This window comes from Amblyomma maculatum, chromosome 2, assembly GCF_055883805.1.
Source record: "Amblyomma maculatum isolate TAMU_Amacu chromosome 2, ASM5588380v1, whole genome shotgun sequence".
Lineage (NCBI taxonomy): Eukaryota > Metazoa > Arthropoda > Arachnida > Ixodida > Ixodidae > Amblyomma > Amblyomma maculatum.
The window spans coordinates 116,137,200-116,155,545 of record NC_139345.1 but is presented as its reverse complement, the minus strand read 5'-3'; the positions used below and the strand labels follow the sequence as shown (position 1 = coordinate 116,155,545).

Below are 18,346 nucleotides of genomic sequence, written 5' to 3'. Positions count from 1 at the left end.
GAGGCTCCAGTTGGAGGCATGGGGTAGGCTTATGCTCTTTTCTGCCTTTGTTCATTCAGCCTGACCAGCTCTGTTTGCTCATGTCGGTATAAACGTCCTCAGCGCACCGCTTCGCCACTGCCATTACTAGCACCTTAAATTCGTCGGTACTAATCACACTCAAACCTTTACTCTTCCACGTGGTGTGCAAAAGTGTGCGGAAGAATAGAGGATGTAGCCGTTAAAATCATTCCTTCGTTAAAACGATGGAACCTCATTTACCGTGAGCACTTCACTGCAGCTGCTCTGTTGCTGTGTCGTCTCTCTAGAAAGTACGTATTCTTCTGCAGCCCGAAAGGTGAGAGGCGCATATGATTTCTAAGCGCCACAGAGAGCAAACTTTTATTCACCTTGCAGTAAATCTGCGAGCGCGGCAACAATTTCTTTTAAAAATTCGGTGCCTCCAAGCGCTCTCGATCCAGCTACGCATGTCCGGCTTTCATGGACATCAATTTTCATTGCCAGGCAACTTTGCAATATTGTAACATGCTGTTATGGGATTACTGAAAAGAAATGTCCACTCTTCCGGAGCGCATCTAAATATTTCTTTTAAAGTCGGTCCTTCGCTTCGAGTAGATAAAACTGCCATGGAAAACTGATGGGAAACATTTCTGACGATGACAAGAACGTTAAAAGAAAGAAAAAAAAAAGCTAGGAGCCTGCCGAAGGGAGATCTGGTGATATATTGATTGTTACTGTGAAATGTTTCGATATTAAAAAAAAAATGCATTTATAAAGCATTTCTTGCTCCAAATTCACTTGCGCGCAATATTTGTGCACGAAAGATTGATATGCAATTATCAATAGTACCCGCTGTGAGGCCTCTAGGTCCACAGTGTACGGGATGTTTTGAGGCTGAGTCAAGTGACATCCAGACACACGTATCTCTTGCGTTGGGGCGCATCGGAAGGAACAGCGGTAAACTCTTTATGTCGTGTGTTCCGGTGCCAATAGCCAGGGTCCAGAAAACGTTGAGCAGCATTTTGCGTCGATAACGTTACTGGAAAAGAGGTGAAATTCAAGCAAACGTGTGATATTAGGCAGACAAAGACAAGATACGCCGATGAAAGCAGCATTGCGTTTGGAGGAAGCAAACACACGGACGGTTATTCAGTATTTCTCCTAGAACGCATATATATACAACGCGCGGGAATAGGACGGGAACGAGAGAGGAGGTGTTGGGCAAGTAAGCAAGCAAAAAAAATCATAAAGGGTGTGTGAAACACATCTGTGGCAGAACAGGCAGAAAGAGGAACGACTATATGGTATATCAGGTTCAACGTCTGAAAGCGAGATGAACTATAATGGGCGCCGTAGTGTATATAGGGCTCCAATTAATTAAGGCCACCTGGGGTCTTCTTACCTGTACTTACATTGCACAGAAACGGTCGTCTTGCGTTTCACTTGCACCAAACCCCGCAGGGATCAAACTGCCTCCTCGGGAAAAAAAGAGGAGAAAGTTATCTACGTTTATTGCTAATTAAGTCAGCGAACTCTGTGAGATAGGGAGAACTTCTTTAATATTAGAAAAAAAGCAGAACATTTAGCCAGAACTCTTAATCTGCTGACTTGGCGCTGCGGGCAGGGAAGGGAATTGAGAGAAGAGAGGAGAGAAGAGCATGGTGTAGGGAATGAAGAAAAGAAGAATAAAACGATAAATTATGAGGCCATGTGTTTTGGAATGAGGTGCATTGATGCGATGTGGTAGACAATAATTGACATTGCGGTTAAAATAAGTGTGATAGAAAGCAATTGTGATGGAAAAGAAGTGACGTGCAGTGTCCCTTATACGTGCTCAGAGTATCCATCTCTTAGATATTACAGACTGCGCAGTATTGAGGAACGTCAAGTTTTTAAAGTTTTGTCATTGAGTCCGACGTGATACAGATGGGAAAATAAAAACTTCCTTGCGCGTCTGTGCTGCCTGGGGCAGGCTAAAAGACCTAATGCACTGTTAAAGGCACTTGGTTGAGAGTCTCCGTCAGATGTTCTTAAAGCGCACTTTCTTCGGCATACCCTGGGCATTCAAACGGAATACTGTCAGTGTGCAGAGACGCAAAGATGAACCAGGGCTATTGAACACAAAAAGAAAACAAAAAACAGTTAGTCGTTGGGCGACAACAAAGGACTGACTAACTCGCATTTCCTTTGTTTCGGTTCGTTTCCCTTTCTTTATGTGGCTATACATGCCAGCATCCCATGTGACGTGGCTCGTGTATTGAAAAAACGTTTTGCTGTTGCTAAAGGCCCGCTGAAGCCCTTTGAAGCTTACGCCATTAGAGCAGCACAAATCATCGCAGTGTCCGATATATGTGACACGAACGAAATTTAACATTCACTGGCATCAGTGGCGGAAAAAAAGAAAGAACAAATAAGTGGGGACCCATCATCGAACAACGGGCTAGTCACCGTCTATCTGGAAAGTATACAGCATGCATTCCGTGTGCGCACATATACGGCACATACATGGAGCAATTAAGCGATGCAGTTCTCCTGCAGTCGAAGCGCCGATGCTGTAGCGCTTTATCTGAGACCATGTTGAGCTTTGTAAAAAAAAAAAAAACGGCTTCATGACCACAGCTGGAATTAAGCTTTTCTTGTTATTTTCAATTGAGAGTGACAGGATTGCATCAAGCGAGCGTCACGCGGATGATTGCGGACACGTGGCACATTTTTTGTCATAAAAGCGACAGGTACACTGAGGGTTCGCAAACAAGGCCGTCTCCTGAATGCCATTTGTCTGACCTGCGTTGTCCTCAAAAAGGTCGCTTCATCGTGAAACGACCTGCGGTTAATGATTATAATACGAAACCGACTGTTCGCATGAACTATCTGCTGAACATTTGTGCTACACTGTTGCTGAGCTGCGCGGAGCTTGTATTCTGTGTTCTCTTTTGTCATGGCCTTCGCATCCCGCGCGGAGCAAACTGTTGCCACCTTACTCCGCCATTCTTTTTATTGCCGTTTTTATTTGTTCCAGTCTTCCCTAGTGCGGAATTGAAGGCCAGAGAGAGAGAGAGAGACAGAGAGAGAGAGGGAGAAGCATTTTTAACGCCGGCCGATCTGTCTACCTCTTCGTAAGTTAAATATTTGTCTCCCTCCCTTTCGGGTAAGTTGTAAATATTCGTCTACAGCCATATCGTATACACTACGTCTTATTTCTTCAGAAAGCAGAGGTTTACCATTAAGCAAGTCACTTCAGTGTTTTGTGAACATGTACCAAATGAGATTCTGTGCACATTTTCTTAGCTCTTCTTCTATTTGCTTTCCCTATCGTACGGTCCTTACACATGCTCTGAGCGAATGTGTCGGTCCCTTACTTGTCCCGCCTTGCCTAGCGCCGTTTTGTTTCCTTATTCAATCAAGTGTTTGCGGATAGTCGAAAAAAGCAAAAAAAAAAAAAAAAAAAGAATCGTAAACAGTTATCTAAATGGCTTAATACGGTCTTTTCCACAGAACTGGGAGCCTGTCATAATGTTATCCACGTCACCAGCGTAGATGGTAGATTTGGTGGTACCAGTACAAAAGAAGCTGTAGAAACGCTGTGAAGTACGCTATTCGGCCGCAGCTGACGTCTCACTGCGCTGTGCCTCCAACATGGGTACGCACTTATCGGAGCGATTTGAAATAATAAGGACAATGTCCTGTTCTTCGTCACGTTCGTGTATCGCACGGCCATATGAGGAACGGGCCGCTTTACGCAGTTTCGCATCTTCTTTGGGCAGGATGAGTAAAGCATGCGCGATTCCGTGCACCGGCGAACAATCGACAACTAGAAGTTCATGCCATGCTGCGCTGAGAACGCTGAGAAGCCCGCCAGATTGCCGGTATATGCATACTAGGTAGTAGCACCGGACGAATGCATACATTTACAAACAATATCCGCGACATGTCTTGCATCTGCCCGACGACAGTGTGTGAGTGTGGGCCCTTGTCCGCCGCCCAGTCTTGTCGCTAGAACACCTAAAGCACTACTTCGCACCATGCAAAATTGTTGCCCCGCATGCAGTATGTAGAATATAGAGTCGTTCCCGAAGGTAATACACAGAGTTTATACCATCGAGCCTAAAGTAGACGACGTGCACGTGCTCCGTATGAAACCTATACTTCACGCAGTAAAAGCACTTTTCCATTACTTCATGCCAGGGGTCATTCTGCTTTTCTTGTTTTGTTGTTTTATTGAGTAAGCAATACTGCGCCAGGTTTCGTGCCGTCGCATATCCCCGGCGGACGCCGTGCTTGACCTTGAGCCGCAGCTGCGTCGACACTTGAACCGCGCCGAAAGGGAAGGGAAGGGGGGTGTGCTCACGCACGTTCACACACATAGCGTCCGCTCTCCGTGCTGACGCACCGCTCACTCCCGTCCTCACGCACTTCGTACTCCTGGCGTTCCCCGAATCGCACTCTCTCACCGCATGCGATGCGAGCAAGGTCCGATGTTGCATGCACACGTCGAAATCCAGAAACGTGCGCCAAAGCGGTGGTCGGGACGCACCACCCAGGGTCTAAGGGGCGGACGGCCGCCACCCAGGGTAAGGAATCGCGCATTAATAACGTGAACAACGGCTAGCAAAACAGCGAGCGCAAGCCGCTGCTAGACGAGCGCGTTGTGCACCTCTAGACGCTTGTACGTCTGGTGATAATCCTGCATGAAGTCTTCAGAATGCCTTGGACAGCGATGACTCGGCATCAACAACAGGGCGAGAAGAATCAAAGAGCAGACAAGAACGTTGGAATGCAACCAGGCGACAACGACGTGCTCAGGAGGCTGCTGAAGAACGAGAGAAAAGGCTTGAGAAAGAACGAGTTCGCGATGCTGCCAGACAGGCAAAATGGTGTGAAGAGCGTAAAAGACAACTCCCGGCGTTCCCCGTATCGCACTCTCTCAAGGCATGCGATGCGGGCAAGGTCCGATGTTGCATCCGCGCGTCGAAATCCAGGCACGTGCGCCAAAGCGGTGGTCGGGATGCAGCACCCAGGGTCCAAGGGTGGACGGCCGCCGCTCAGCGTAAGGAATTGCGCATTAATAAAAAGACGATCGCTAACAGGAGTGGAAGTGGAAACAGAGAAATAGGAGTTTGCGTCGGGGTAAATCAGTTGCTATGCAATCTTACAACGAGAAGCATAGGCGATGCGCCGAAGCCAGAAAATGGCAACCGGTTCAAGAGATTGCTGAAGAACGTGAACAACGGCTAGCAAAGCGACGAGCGCAAGACGCTGCTAGATGAGCGCGTCGTGCACCTCTAGACACTTGTACGTCTGTTGATGATCTTGCGTGGAGTCTTCAGAATGCCTTGAATAGTGATGACTCGGCATCGCATCAACAGCAAGACGAGAAGAATCACACGCTAAACACGTCAAGTTACACCTGCAGCTACGCTACATGCCGAACCTTAAGCGCAACCTGCCAGGTTTAACCAGAGCTAAACTACTGCCATTTTTTCTTACTCCCAACAGCTAGTTCGAACCCAGCCGTGCTTTTCGTTTTGCTTCTTCAATCGAAAGAAAATATGTGTCTCACATTCTCCCGCCTGCCTGCGCCCCCTCCGCAGGAATGATCGACAGGTATTTCAGTAACAGATACGATAATCCCCTTTCCGCATTGCTAATGACGTTAACGCTTTTGTTGTTGCGGCTGAAAGAATGATGAGGAAGTGCTCCGGCCTGCTGTGCCTGCATATTGACTGGATGCAAGGGGAAGGAAGGCAGTGCGACAGCCCAAATTGAAATTCCACTTATGTATATTGGGTCCACTTGCGCCATAATTAGTTTCACGCGTAGACAAGGAATAGTTTAAGACTCGTGTCGCAAAAACCACGTCTGTCGGAATGACTACTACCTCAACAATGGACATCTCATCCCCCCTTCCTCCTCTCTTCAGGCCATTTCCTCCCATACGACATTAAACAGACGTCGTTATTCTTGCCAGTTCCATATAGCTAACAAAAAGGCTAAGAATAGTGGGAGCAATCTTTATTGGAAAATACTCTAAAAGTCTTCCCAACAGTCCAATACCCCTCTGATCGTCCCCTGCAGAATGGTACAGTCTGTCAGCTTAAGTTGTTTACAAATTCCGGTGGCCAGAAGGGCGGTCGCTCATTAGGCTGAGGTTGATGATAGGTGCTCTGATTGGGTGTGGACATTACCAGATGAAATGGTAGTGTTTAAGATGTGTTGGCTCCGCAGGTTGTCCAATATGAAGGAAACACGGCAGAGTGGAGCAAGCGTTCATGCAAATAAGTTAAAAGGTAGCTTCACGGTGTCTGCGTTGGTTCTTGGCGTTTGCCGGTTCTTGATTCACGGCTGGTACGCTGAATACATTTGTGCGCCGCCGTGAACCAGTTGATCCACCAGGAGGAACGGCTATCTGGGGGCAGCCAAGCGAGCGCACGGGCCTGTTCAACGGCTGCGAGGGGGGCACTTTCGGCGAGTACGCATGATCTGCGCCCGTCTGTCTTATTAAAAGACAGAGTATGAAGACTCCCATTTAGACGAACTTGAAAAAACGGGAAACATATTTTGTCTTATATGTTCATCATAACAGAAGTACCTTTAAAAGATGTCAATGCATACTAAGTGCTTCTTTGTGTATGTTATATAACAGCAATGAGTAGATAGAGAATAATTACAAACAGAGCGTTCATGAATAGAGCTGAGAACTAAAAGCGTGACACTAGCTTACCTTGCCCTAGTTGTAAATGGCATTGGTCTAGTTTTTGCTTTCATTCAGCTTTCTCACTGCATCCCACGGCGGCAGCTTTTTTTTTCTAAATTTTGCTGTGCACCTTGCTCTCTTTTCTTGGATGGCTTCCAGCAGGGTTGCGTATTCTGTCTTATCTCGCTCCTCTTGCAGCATAACTGTTACCACGCGAAGGCACACCACGCGCCTTTCCATACGCCACAAACATTACCTATGTAGGTAAGATGTGGCCATCTCAGCCGCGATAGTTCTCCCCAGCAAGACCGCTCACAATAAAACGCACCTTTGCGAGTTACCTTATTTGCAGTGCTCTGCGATGGTGCGCGGAAGCTACATTATGAAAATCACTTCCTTGCGAAGAATCATATTACATAGATTATTTTTCGCGGTTTACGGTCACCGAGAAAGCTCATCTCAGCTGAGGGGCATACGCTATAGTTAATCTTAAACCAGCTTTCTTTTTATTATAATTCGCTTGGAAGCTAACCAACGGTCTTACACGTTGTTCATCATATTCAGGAATCCATAGTAACCAAGTTAATTTTAACTAGTGTCTACTGTATACGTACCTATTGAAAGTGAAACCCAGGTGTCTGCGACGCATCGTTATCGGCCATTGATATGGTTCAGCAATTTTTCCGATCGTACGCCTATTTTATGAGTTACCGAATCATACTGTGTGCTCGAAGTGATGCAGCCGCGAGAGCATCGCAGCATGCTAAGTCACACGAGCGACGTTTTGCGCCCATTTCACGATACATGTAAAACGTCGTCAGAAGTGAACGCAGCAAGCTATGCAATTAAAGTAATTACTTTTTTTGTCGAAGAGTTTGCCACAAGACATGAGTTGAGAAAGGGGGAATGGGATGCAGGAGATAGAAAGTTAAAAGAAGGAGTGAAGTCCAGTTGCGCTTATGTATTCGAGAAGTAATTACTTGTTGTCTAACGAAACAGGAATGTAAAAACATATGGCTTGGTTTATAGGATTTATCGTCCCAAAGCGACTCAGACTATGAGAGACGCCGTAGTGGAGGTCCTATGAAATTTCGACCTCCTGGGGCTCTTTAACGTGCACTGACATCGCACAGTACACGGGTGCCTTGCCTTTCGCCTCCATCGAAATGCGGTCGCGCAGCCGGGATTCGATCCCGTATTCTTGGGCATAGTAATCGAGCGCCCTAACCAGTTAACCATCACGGCGGGACGTACAAAACTTAAATAGTCTTGCAGTAATCGCCAGCTTGGGTGCCTATCGAGACACACTGTTACATGATATGTTATAGGTGAGCTGTTGTTACCTCAAAAATTATTGTGCTGTCCGTTTAATAATGTCCGGAACAATACCAATACCTTTTTGGCATACCTTTCGACTAAGATTAGCATTATGCGTGCATTCAGTTCAGTTCAGTTCAGTCGTTCAGTCGTGTCCGACTTTTCGTGACACTATGGACCATGTCACGCCACGCTTTCCGGTCTCTCACTATCTTCCTAACATCACATAACTTCATCTGCAGCGCCTCGAGGATGCCATCTAACCATCGCGTTCGCTGCCTACCCCTTCTCCAGCCACCCTCAACCTTTCTCAACATCAAATCTTTCTCCAGCGACTCCTCTCTTCTCATCAGATGACCAAAGTAGCTGAGCTTTAACTTTAGAATTTAGAATTGCGTGCATTACCTGTAATCTTTATTACGTAACAGCCTGAACGGGAAAGTTCTTATTCGCAAACATTTGTGTTACTAGTACTGACACTGCATCTTTGATAAACGTTTAACATTATACAAGATCGGATTTTTTGTTTTTGATTGTTTTTTTTTTTCGAACACGCGCAGAACGAGTTTTAATTCTAGCTCCTCCAGTTGAATTCTTTTCCCTAACCCCTTGACATTTCAATACACATTTGGTCGCAATGTTTACATATCTTGACCGCGGAGAGTGAAAAATAAAACAGTTAATTGAAATAAAACAATTCAGCATATAGAAAGTGAAAGTTTATTAGCTTGAATATATTTACAAAGTGCATAAAAATACAGACAAGGGTCCTATAGTCAGAAGACTGCACCGGGACCCTCGCAGATTATAGAGTTAAGCGTCACTGCCTTAAAATGTCCCTGCAAATAATTCCGTGTATTGTAGCATTTAGTTTGGTGGCAGCATAACGATAAAATAAGTGTCTATACTTCCTTTTCAGGGCTCTTGACTTGTTTCTAAATTTTTCTTTTGGCGCCGAATTACGTACTGCATCGGCTTCATCGTCTTTCTATTCCTTCTTTTTGCGAGAAACATGCATTATCTTTCTTAAAAAAGAAAGTTTCCATGTGCGCTACGGGCAGCATGAGTTCGGCTTCTACTTTGAGCATATCTAGAGAGCGCTGAGCGACAATAACAGAAAAAAAGGCTTCCTCACCGACAACTCCGAGTCATCCACCTCGGAGATATCGGTCATGGTGCCGTATGAAATTTCTATATCTATCAGTCGATCTCTGCGATCCGGAACAAAGCGGTATTTTTACACAGTATATAAATCCGCAACTTCCAAAACTTGTCCAGACTGTGGTAACTCGGTAACATCGCTTACTGCTTAGTGTGTGACACGATCTTGCGCATTTCCATCTTAAATGTTCGATTCGTTTCCTCTTAAGGGCAGATGCCACTCAGAGAACTTCAGCAGACTCTGGTAAGATGTTCTCGCATATGAAAGCTAGCTCAGGATGAATAATCATGCTGTAATTTATTTGAACCAATGAAAGAAAATATAAACATTCATATGCTATGAAATAATTCAGCTTGCAACACTAAACTTCGTGCATTCTATGCACACTTAGCACTCCTCATAAAATGCTGTGATGTTTTCGATTCAATTGCTGTTCTCGCCATTGTCATCTTCATAAACAAATCGGATTCATTTGTACTTTTCCGGGACGGCCGGGAAGACAAAGACCTTCAGTATTTAAAGACTCATAAAAGCTTTTCCGCAAAAGTTAGAAAGCCATTTTCATCGTAAGGTGCTTATTCTCCAGTTATTTCTGTCACGTTATGATGTATTGAGTACGAATGGTAGAAAAGCGTGCTTCTTTAAATAGACAATATGAACAAGGTCGGCAGGAAATTCGGCATAGGCTGGGAAGAGGTAAGAGTCTGCGAAACAACACATTTAAACCGGAATTAGTGTTTTAAAATGTGCCCGAACCTTAATAGTCTTATTATAAATTATTGCATTCAAAGAAACTAGTTTTTAATGGACGTTAATTCATGAGAAATGATCATGAAGAGATATTTCACTAAACCTGCATGAATCTTATCTTATTTGCGGCTGTAAGTGAATAGATTGTTCTTGCTTTCACCATTTACATCAATTTCAAGCAGCACATCGTGTTAAAAATTGGAAGCGCATTCACGGATACATCCAGCAATGCGGCAATGTTCAAATGTTTTTTTTTCCTCAAATGCTGAGCGTGGAGCGAAAGGTATTATCAACCCGGATCACTTTACGGTAGCCTGAAAAAGGAAGAAATAACGCAGCGAGCAGGACTAACGAAAGAGACGAGCCGAACGGAGGCGCCCATATTTTATTGCAACGTTCTTTAGAGCTGTCCGTAATCATTCGCCGCAACTATTATAACCTATACTTTACTCTTACTTGAAGCGAATACGGCTAAAAGAGTGAGAATAGAGCTCCCCGCTCAGTAAATATCGACGAAAGCGATAGGGATGCTCCAACTTGTCCAGCTGCCGTGGTCATCAGCACTGGAAGTTTCTACCTCCTGTCAGCTAAGTTACGCGGAAAAGAGCGGACTTCCTCCTCAGTCTTTTTACATGCACTATGAGAATATTGTGCAGGAATTGCGACGCTTATGTGAAACATTTCTGCATAAAAATACTGCTTTCCGGCGAATCAGCTGCAATGGGTTCGCTGTCCGCGGTGTACCAAAAAAATAAACGCCTAGCTTTCTGCAACGCCCCTTTTCATTAAGAGACAATGGTTGAATATAGTGACACACTGCTGAGAATATATTGATTTGACTTGTCTGATTTTTCAGTGCATTACAAAATCTTGCTTTGAAAATTTGTTCTCTGTCGCACCAGGTAGTTAGGACTGCCATAGAAAATAGATAGGGTGGTTTTTCCCCCAAAACAGTGAGAAAAGTATGGTATGTTGTAGTATGCTGTTATGAGCATAATGATGTAATCGTCTAATCTTCCCATGCGCACCAAATTCACAATTTTAAATTTTGCTGTTCGCTTGCACCGTATAGTTAAGTCTGCCATAAAAAATGGAATGCGTTTCGACGACAAATATCCGAAAAACAAAATACAGGCCTCCTGATAAATGGTCTGTATATAAATACTGATTTGCATTACGCAACCCTACGCTGGGAAAAAATTCCCTCATAACCAACTTTTCGTTCAAAATATACGCATGTCCAAAATTTGGGAGCGTGATGTTTTTTATTTCCCATCACGCGTGATTGGAGAATTTCCTCTACCCCGACATTCATTCGACAGCAATAGATTTTCCAAGCTCACGCTTGTGCTGGTTACAGTATGTCTAGAAGAGAAGAGCGTCACACTATGTTAGGGAATTTCAATATTAGACTACTGGCTCAAACCTCTTTTATTATTATTCCTCAGATTTGTCATAAGGTTTACTAATAAACTCATGTAAAGAATTTTCTTGTAGGAACTGAAGAAGATTTCTGCTCTTATTGCTGTCGGTTGGCCACTTGGTGAAATCCCTTGTCACTCTTTTTCCGCCAGTCTGTGTATTTGACGCTGTTGTCCCTGCAAAAGCCCAGAGCATGTGGTGGACATCCACCTCTACAGCCCGTGTGGAACACTTCGGGCAGGTGGCTGGTCCTATGCATTCTTGAGGGCCCAATTAATATGCGACCGACAGGGCACTTACCCTTCTAAGGAATATCTCCTTTCGATTTAATTATGTTATCATCAGGAGCGGTAAAATGCTCGGGGTGAGGGTACGTGCCATTTTTCTTAAAGAGGATGTTATGATGAGGAGGGCGGAGCGCCCGTCAATGGAGAGCCTGGCAGGAGATGCATTTTTGTTCAGAGCTTGTTATGTAAGGCTGTCAATGTTTATCTGCTCAATGTTCTCAGTATCGTCTTCTGTACTGTGTATCTGGATGCGTATCCTTGTTCTTATTGAGTGCTTTGATTTGCTCGGTGACAGATACTCCCTTTGTCACTCTTTTCAGTTATTTTACGGCGGGTAAAAATTCTGTATTGATGTGGGCTCTCTATATAGACCAACACCGTGTTTACAAACAAAGGAGGCGCTCACGGCGCGGCAGCCCACTGGGGGTGAAAAGTAGGGTTAGCGCCCATAGGAATACATGAAACCGAAAGATTTTAAAGCAGTTTTCTCTTTTCACGGGGCATCTATGATGTCGTTATTCGACACAGAGCAACCATGAACACCCTAGAATAGATAGCGAAAATATAAAATCTCATTACCGAGGCGACGTATTTTTAAAATACCGCGAAACATGTGGGGGTGCGAGTTGGGAGGGTGACCAGTAGAAATACATCTAAACACAACTTACCGGAACATTTTTCTCATTTCGCAGACCATACGAAGTGGTGGCCAGTCGTTAAACGTTGACCAGCACTTTGAAGTAGTGTGTGATTAAGCATGGTGCGTCTTACGGAGGCAGTCTATTTTTAAAACTGCCCGAATAACCTGCGTTATGAATCCAGACACCGCCAAAAGGCAAGCTGGGTGTAGCGAATCGCGCAGTTTTGCTTACAGTCTGATATGCTGCCGCATAGGGTAAGTAAGCTTGATTATACTGTCGCTCCCGTGATACGTCCTAGACAGAATTACATTTAAAAAGCAGTTGTCAAACGCCATACAACAATATGGACCGAACGAGATTCGCGCATTGCAGCAAACGACAGCGCAGCTGGCGATACACACCGCGGCCGCCTCCAGCTCCGGAGCGTCTGCTAGCGACAGCGCCGATGGTGCATAGTCGTCTGCAACTGTGCGCGGTAAGTTTATCGTGTTGTGAACGGTCCCGCAAGTCGTCAAACTTGCATTACTTTCAAGAGAATGTAGTGTGTCATGCAACATGACGTCGGGGCATCGTACAAGATGTTCACCAAAAAATGAGAAGGGTTCAACGCTGCTGAACCGAGCAAAATGTTGCGGTAAGTTGTGTTTACATGTGTTTCTATGGGATCGCCCTCTCAACTCGCACCCTCGTACGTTTCGCGGTGTTTTAAAAATACTTCGCCTCGGTAATGAGATTTCACACTTCCACGATCTGTTCCAGGGCGTTCATGGTTGCTCTATACCGAATAACGACCTCCCAGATGACCCGTGAAAGTAGAAAACTGCTTTGGAACATTTCGCTTCCGTGTATTCCTATGGGCGCTAAGCCTACTTTTCGCCCCCAGTCGGCCCCCGCTGGCGATAGAAGCGCCACCGCATCGTGCTTACGTCACAGATCGGTGTTTGTCTATAGACTCGAGTTTATGACTGCCATAGCATCGTGGATTGCATAAAAGAAAGATTCGGTTTGGTTTGTGGGGTCGAACATTCCACAGCGACTCAGGCTATGAGAGACACCAATAAAAGAAAGGTTTTCCGGGAAGTAAACAATTGCGTTCGTAGTCATTACGCCCTCGTGCACCAAAACGTGACAGGCGACGGGGCTGAAGAAGACGTCATGGGGTGAAGGAGACGTCCCCAGGGCTGCACGACTCTGTGCGCTATCGTTAAGCCATACCAGGTATAGCTTTGATTTTCGGCATTACCGTTTTTGTGTAATCGCCATTTACCTTTTTTCTTCATAACCACCTAATGACCTGCCACAACTGCTTTATTAAAGACACCTCTTGATTAAGCTCTCCCAATTGATATCTCAGATTTTATACTGTCGAGAACACATGCAGTCTCTAAGACGTGTCAGTCTCACAAACCAAGTCTGGCTGCCCGGAGCCGGTTCTGCCGTGAGCACCGTCGCCGTTACGAAAACAGCACCGTTGCTGTTTTCTCTGTAGGCGCGCCACGCATAACACTGTTATCTGAGAGTCGCGCTGCCTGGCTCGCACGATAATAAAGCCGTTCAACGATCTTTATTCGCGTAGGGTGGCGGGGCAGGATGTGTATACGCCGCGTACTACGCGGGCAGCGCAGTCAGCTGTGGGCTCCGCCTCGCGCGTAGAGACGCAACGCCGTGACCGCCACCTTCGCACGCGCCGATCACATTCTCGGTTCGCGTAAAACCGCCGGTATCTCCTTCCTGCGGCCCCGACGAGGAATCCCTTAGACCACCTGCTCGTCACGTCCGCTGTCCCTCCCTCTCTGCACCGTCTGCTCCCTCTTTTCCGGTGCCAGAGAATTAATGTTTTCCGACCAGTACGAAGCGATATTCGCGTGGCCTATATATAGTGTGCATGGAGGAGAGGAAACGTGTGTCTGTTCACTCCGACAAGCTTTGTGAAGCAGCCTCAGCTTTCCGTTTTGTGTTCCCTCTTGTGCGTCTCGCGGAAGCAGAGAAGACAGAGCAGAGCTGGTGTGCTTGACAGTTGGTATCCGAATTTTGACAGGTCCGTGTCCAGAATATTTTTCTAGCATTTCTTTGTTGTTGTTTTTTCCAGGGATAACGCTGATATTGTCATTGTTGCTGTTGTTGTTGCCGTTTGTCGTTGCTGCGGCCGCCGTTGTTGTTCTGTCGAATGTTATTTGCGTGCTTTGCGAAAGTTGGCTCTCAGATATAGTTGAAAAAAACACATTCTCCTTTCTGGGACATATTTCTGCTACCTCGCAAGCTTCCTCGGAATCAGAGTGACAAGTCAAGCTCTCTGTGCAGAGCCGATCATGCGAAGTATTCGGAACAAATTGAATTTCGCCTATATTCATCGGTTACAGCACTATACTTAAAAAAGGTTGTATTCACCGAAAGAGGAGATTTTGTAAGGTTCAATGGCCACTAACCTGGCGACACGTTTGGTCGCAAGAAGCCATTTTCGCTCGCTAACTTTGATCGCGATAAGCGGCGGATCTTTGAGATTGGAGCACATTCCTGTTTAAAAGTAGTGACAGTTTGATTTCATTTGATTTATTTGTTGCTTTTTTCTGAAAAAGAAAAGGAGCAAGAGCAACAGGCGGACAACCTGACGATGGCTCTCGCTCCTTACACTGTTTCGTTATGAACTCACGGCTTGCTTTAAAACCACTGAAGAGTTTCGATTCTGAACTTTTTTATTTTCAATTTCAAGGTACGTAGAGACGAAACGTTGAAGTAATTGTGGACATTTTTCTTCAATCACTCTGGCGGTTTGAAAAGCGTACTGAGTATATTTGCAGAAAACCAGAAACATTGTGTATCCGCTCATAAACACCTAGGTCTCTCTGTGTGACCTTCTGATCCATCTTGAATGTTTTCTCAATTCAAAGTTGGTTCTGCGCTAACATTCAGCTGGCAGAGCAGCGCGGGTGGACACTTTAAGCTCAGTCCTTTTCTATGTAGCAGTTGATGCAGCCTTGAAGGCCGATTTGTGTAGGCTATTTAGGATATAAATCTCGGGGTAAGCCTTTCCGTCTAAAGCTAAAAAAATATAGACAAATGCTTCTTGCTCGCGCCGCTGCAGAAACGTAGAACGTCTCATGGAGCATCACAAATCGTGACACTGGATAATTGAACGTTTGGCTCACCCAGTATATTTATTATGGTCATCACAACTATAGTCGGGTACGAGCGCTGGGAGTATATTAATAATCGCATTCTGCAGTGGGTATGATGAGTCCAGCGTGGTTGGAAAAAAAATCCTCATGCTGCCTTGAACCGTACTAATTACTTTCTCTCTCTCCACTGCAAACTAAAATATCTGGCAGTTTATCCTTGTCCACTACCGATAGCCGGTAGATAGCGCTAGTTGGTGACTTCCACGAAAGCTGTAAATGTCAGCATTTGATATATTAGACATCGTGTTGTACATCAGGTGGCTGTCATGCGGTAGCGGGGTTTTTCTTTTTCCGTGTTCTGTCTGTTGGCAAGTGCCGTCCTTCATTTCACATCTTATTTTGCTCAAGATCCGGCTGTCCTCACAAGTGATGACGGAACTACGGCAACTTATTTTCAATTCATTAACGTGCAGTAGAAGTGCATGCTTAGGACAAGCTGGTGGTTGCCCGAATACTTTGTTTTTGGTCAACATCAGGTCTAATATTGAGAATTGCCGAATGTTTTCGAACGCCTGCTCATAGAAGGCTCGCAAAACCTGAAATCGGTAGACATTGCTTTAATCTGGGTTCGTGTTGCGTCCATCAAATCGTAAAAAATTTACACACTGTGAGACAGTAATATCTTAATATTGTTGATGTTTAGGGTTTTATGTACACGTGTCTAAACAAAACATTCGAGTGTTGTAAAAGTTCATATCTGTTGAAACCATTCTACATACACAAAACACACTCTATGTTCCTAGCTAACTCAAGACATTCTACAATACATAGATATCTCTGCACTTGATGTAGATCGGTTTATATCTGCTTAGGTCATTCATCCGTAATCCATAAAATATTTTATAGAATGATTTAAGACGCGCGGATACATAAGCTCCTGCAGTACTGCACTCTCAAAGATTTATTTATATCAGACAGTGCTCTGTATTGTCCTGAGCATGTCATTATGGCGGTAGTATCTTCCAGCTCTTATCAGACAATTTCAATGTAAAAACGAATATTTCGAAATATTTGTGATTCTTGTGCTTATTTCCAATTGATCGGCTCCACTCCTGAAATTGGACGATGTGACAGACATTTTAACTATTAGCCCCTCATCACTGTTTAACGAATGATTAAGAGCTTAAACGAAGACAGTAAAAAAAAAACAAAAAAAAAAGAGTCGTTCCGAATGTTTATATGCATTTATTTTCGACTAAGTCCGGTGAGAGATACAAACACGCAACCTTCAGAACCCTAGATGCCTTCTTCCAAATAAAGTTTTCAGTTAGACGAGTGCAATTTATTTCATTGCAGGAACGCTATATTTTTCTCGGCCATAGCGGCCTTTACTACCTCGATATCCACTGATGAACGACACCAGTGCAGATATTCGATTCAAACTGAGACACGTTTACTGGGCCATCATGAATAGCTTTGCCTATGCTGATCCTATCTAATAAGCATGCAGAAGCAGATTCGAGAGCGCGAAAGCTGTTAGGAATTGCAATCAAGGCGTATACTGGTCACAAAAGTGAAAAATATCCTGTAATGGGCTCGGTTTAATTCACAAACGGGCTTTGTCCGCGATCATTGCATCGACAGAGATTAAAAGAGCACTCTGATTTCACATTTATGCAGCTCCTGTCCCACTGAGTTCTGCGAAAAGCATCTCGTCACATTGCCACCTCTCCACCAACAGCTTGTCGCGTCCGAAGTAGATTCCTGCACAAGTTCCTCTGCATGGAGTCTCTGTCGTCGCCGTCACCCCTGCAGTTCCCCAGCAGCCAGGAGCTGCTGGCGCGGTTCACGTACTACGACTATGCCGTGTTCGTGTGCATGCTTGCCGTGTCCGGCTCTCTGGGCCTGTGGAGCGCCTGGCAGGATAGCCGCAGCGACACCCAGAGCGGCATCTCGCTCCTTCTCAATGGGGAGCGACGCCTTCCCGCCGTGCCCGTGGGCGCCTCGCTCATGGCCAGCTTCATCTCGGCTGCTTACCTGCTGGGCAACGCCTCCGAGGTGTACCGCAACGGGACGCTGTACCTAATGACCTTCCTGTCGTACGCACTTGCCCTGGCCGTGACCGCGCACCTCTTCATGCCCGTCTTCTACCAGCTTGGAGTCATGACTGCCTACGAGGCGAGTACTTTTTTACAGTCTCTGCGAGCGCCAAAATCAGAATAGATGCAAGTGGAAGGTGGTGTTGGTCACGGGCAGTACTTAGTAGCCTTTTTTGAGATAAAGTACTCCGCCAGGGTGGCCAACTACCATAAATATGAGATGCGGACTCAGGTGGGGTTCTTTCAACTCTAGCGCACCTTCTGGTTGAGGAAAGATCTTACGAATCGCTTCTTCCTGCAGCGGAACCACGACACGTTCCATGAGAATGTACATGAACACTGGCGATGAAGCATAGTGCGTTACTTGGTTGCCCTTGCGCGTGCCCGCTTTTTTTTGGCGTGCTTGTGATACTTTATTCACTGCACCTATTGTCTCATATGACACAATGCTGCTGTCTTGTAGTTGCAATTAATAATACATTGTACATATTAATCACTGTTTTGCACCTATTATTCCTGCTTTTTTTTGTTGGATTTGACATTCGTCTACTGATTTTTGCCCACTTTGCACAAACGTACCTATTTCAACCCTTCTTACACAATGCCTCACATGAGGCCTGTAAGGTAAGTATTTTGCATTTAAACAAATAATGTCGGGTATTCGTAGTCGACGGCCCCTAAAAGAAGCAAGGTAAATTCTACCGGGGGAAAATGTAATTGGAACGGCAGAAAGTTAGAATGGCCAGCACGGATTAGGAAAAGTGCAGTGATAGCATGTCCGATGCTGGAGTAAGACGCGGTTAGCTGAAACTGAGCTGAATAGTCCTTTGCCCTTTGCCCTTTGAGAAGGCGGATGGT

The 18,346-nt window shown here is 45.2% G+C and overlaps 1 protein-coding gene across 1 annotated transcript in view; it reads left to right on the top strand.

The window, feature by feature from the left end:
* Positions 1-2,896: 2,896 nt before the first annotated feature.
* Positions 2,897-18,346, top strand: part of LOC146199637 (sodium-coupled monocarboxylate transporter 1-like) — a 45,170-nt gene continuing 29,720 nt past the window's right edge. Inside the window, exons 1-2 of the mRNA XM_084592792.1 lie at positions 2,897-3,116; positions 17,070-17,567. Of these exons, the coding sequence (XP_084448918.1) occupies positions 17,172-17,567 (396 nt within the window). The 5' untranslated portion in view covers positions 2,897-3,116; positions 17,070-17,171. The remainder of the gene's footprint in view (positions 3,117-17,069; positions 17,568-18,346) is intronic.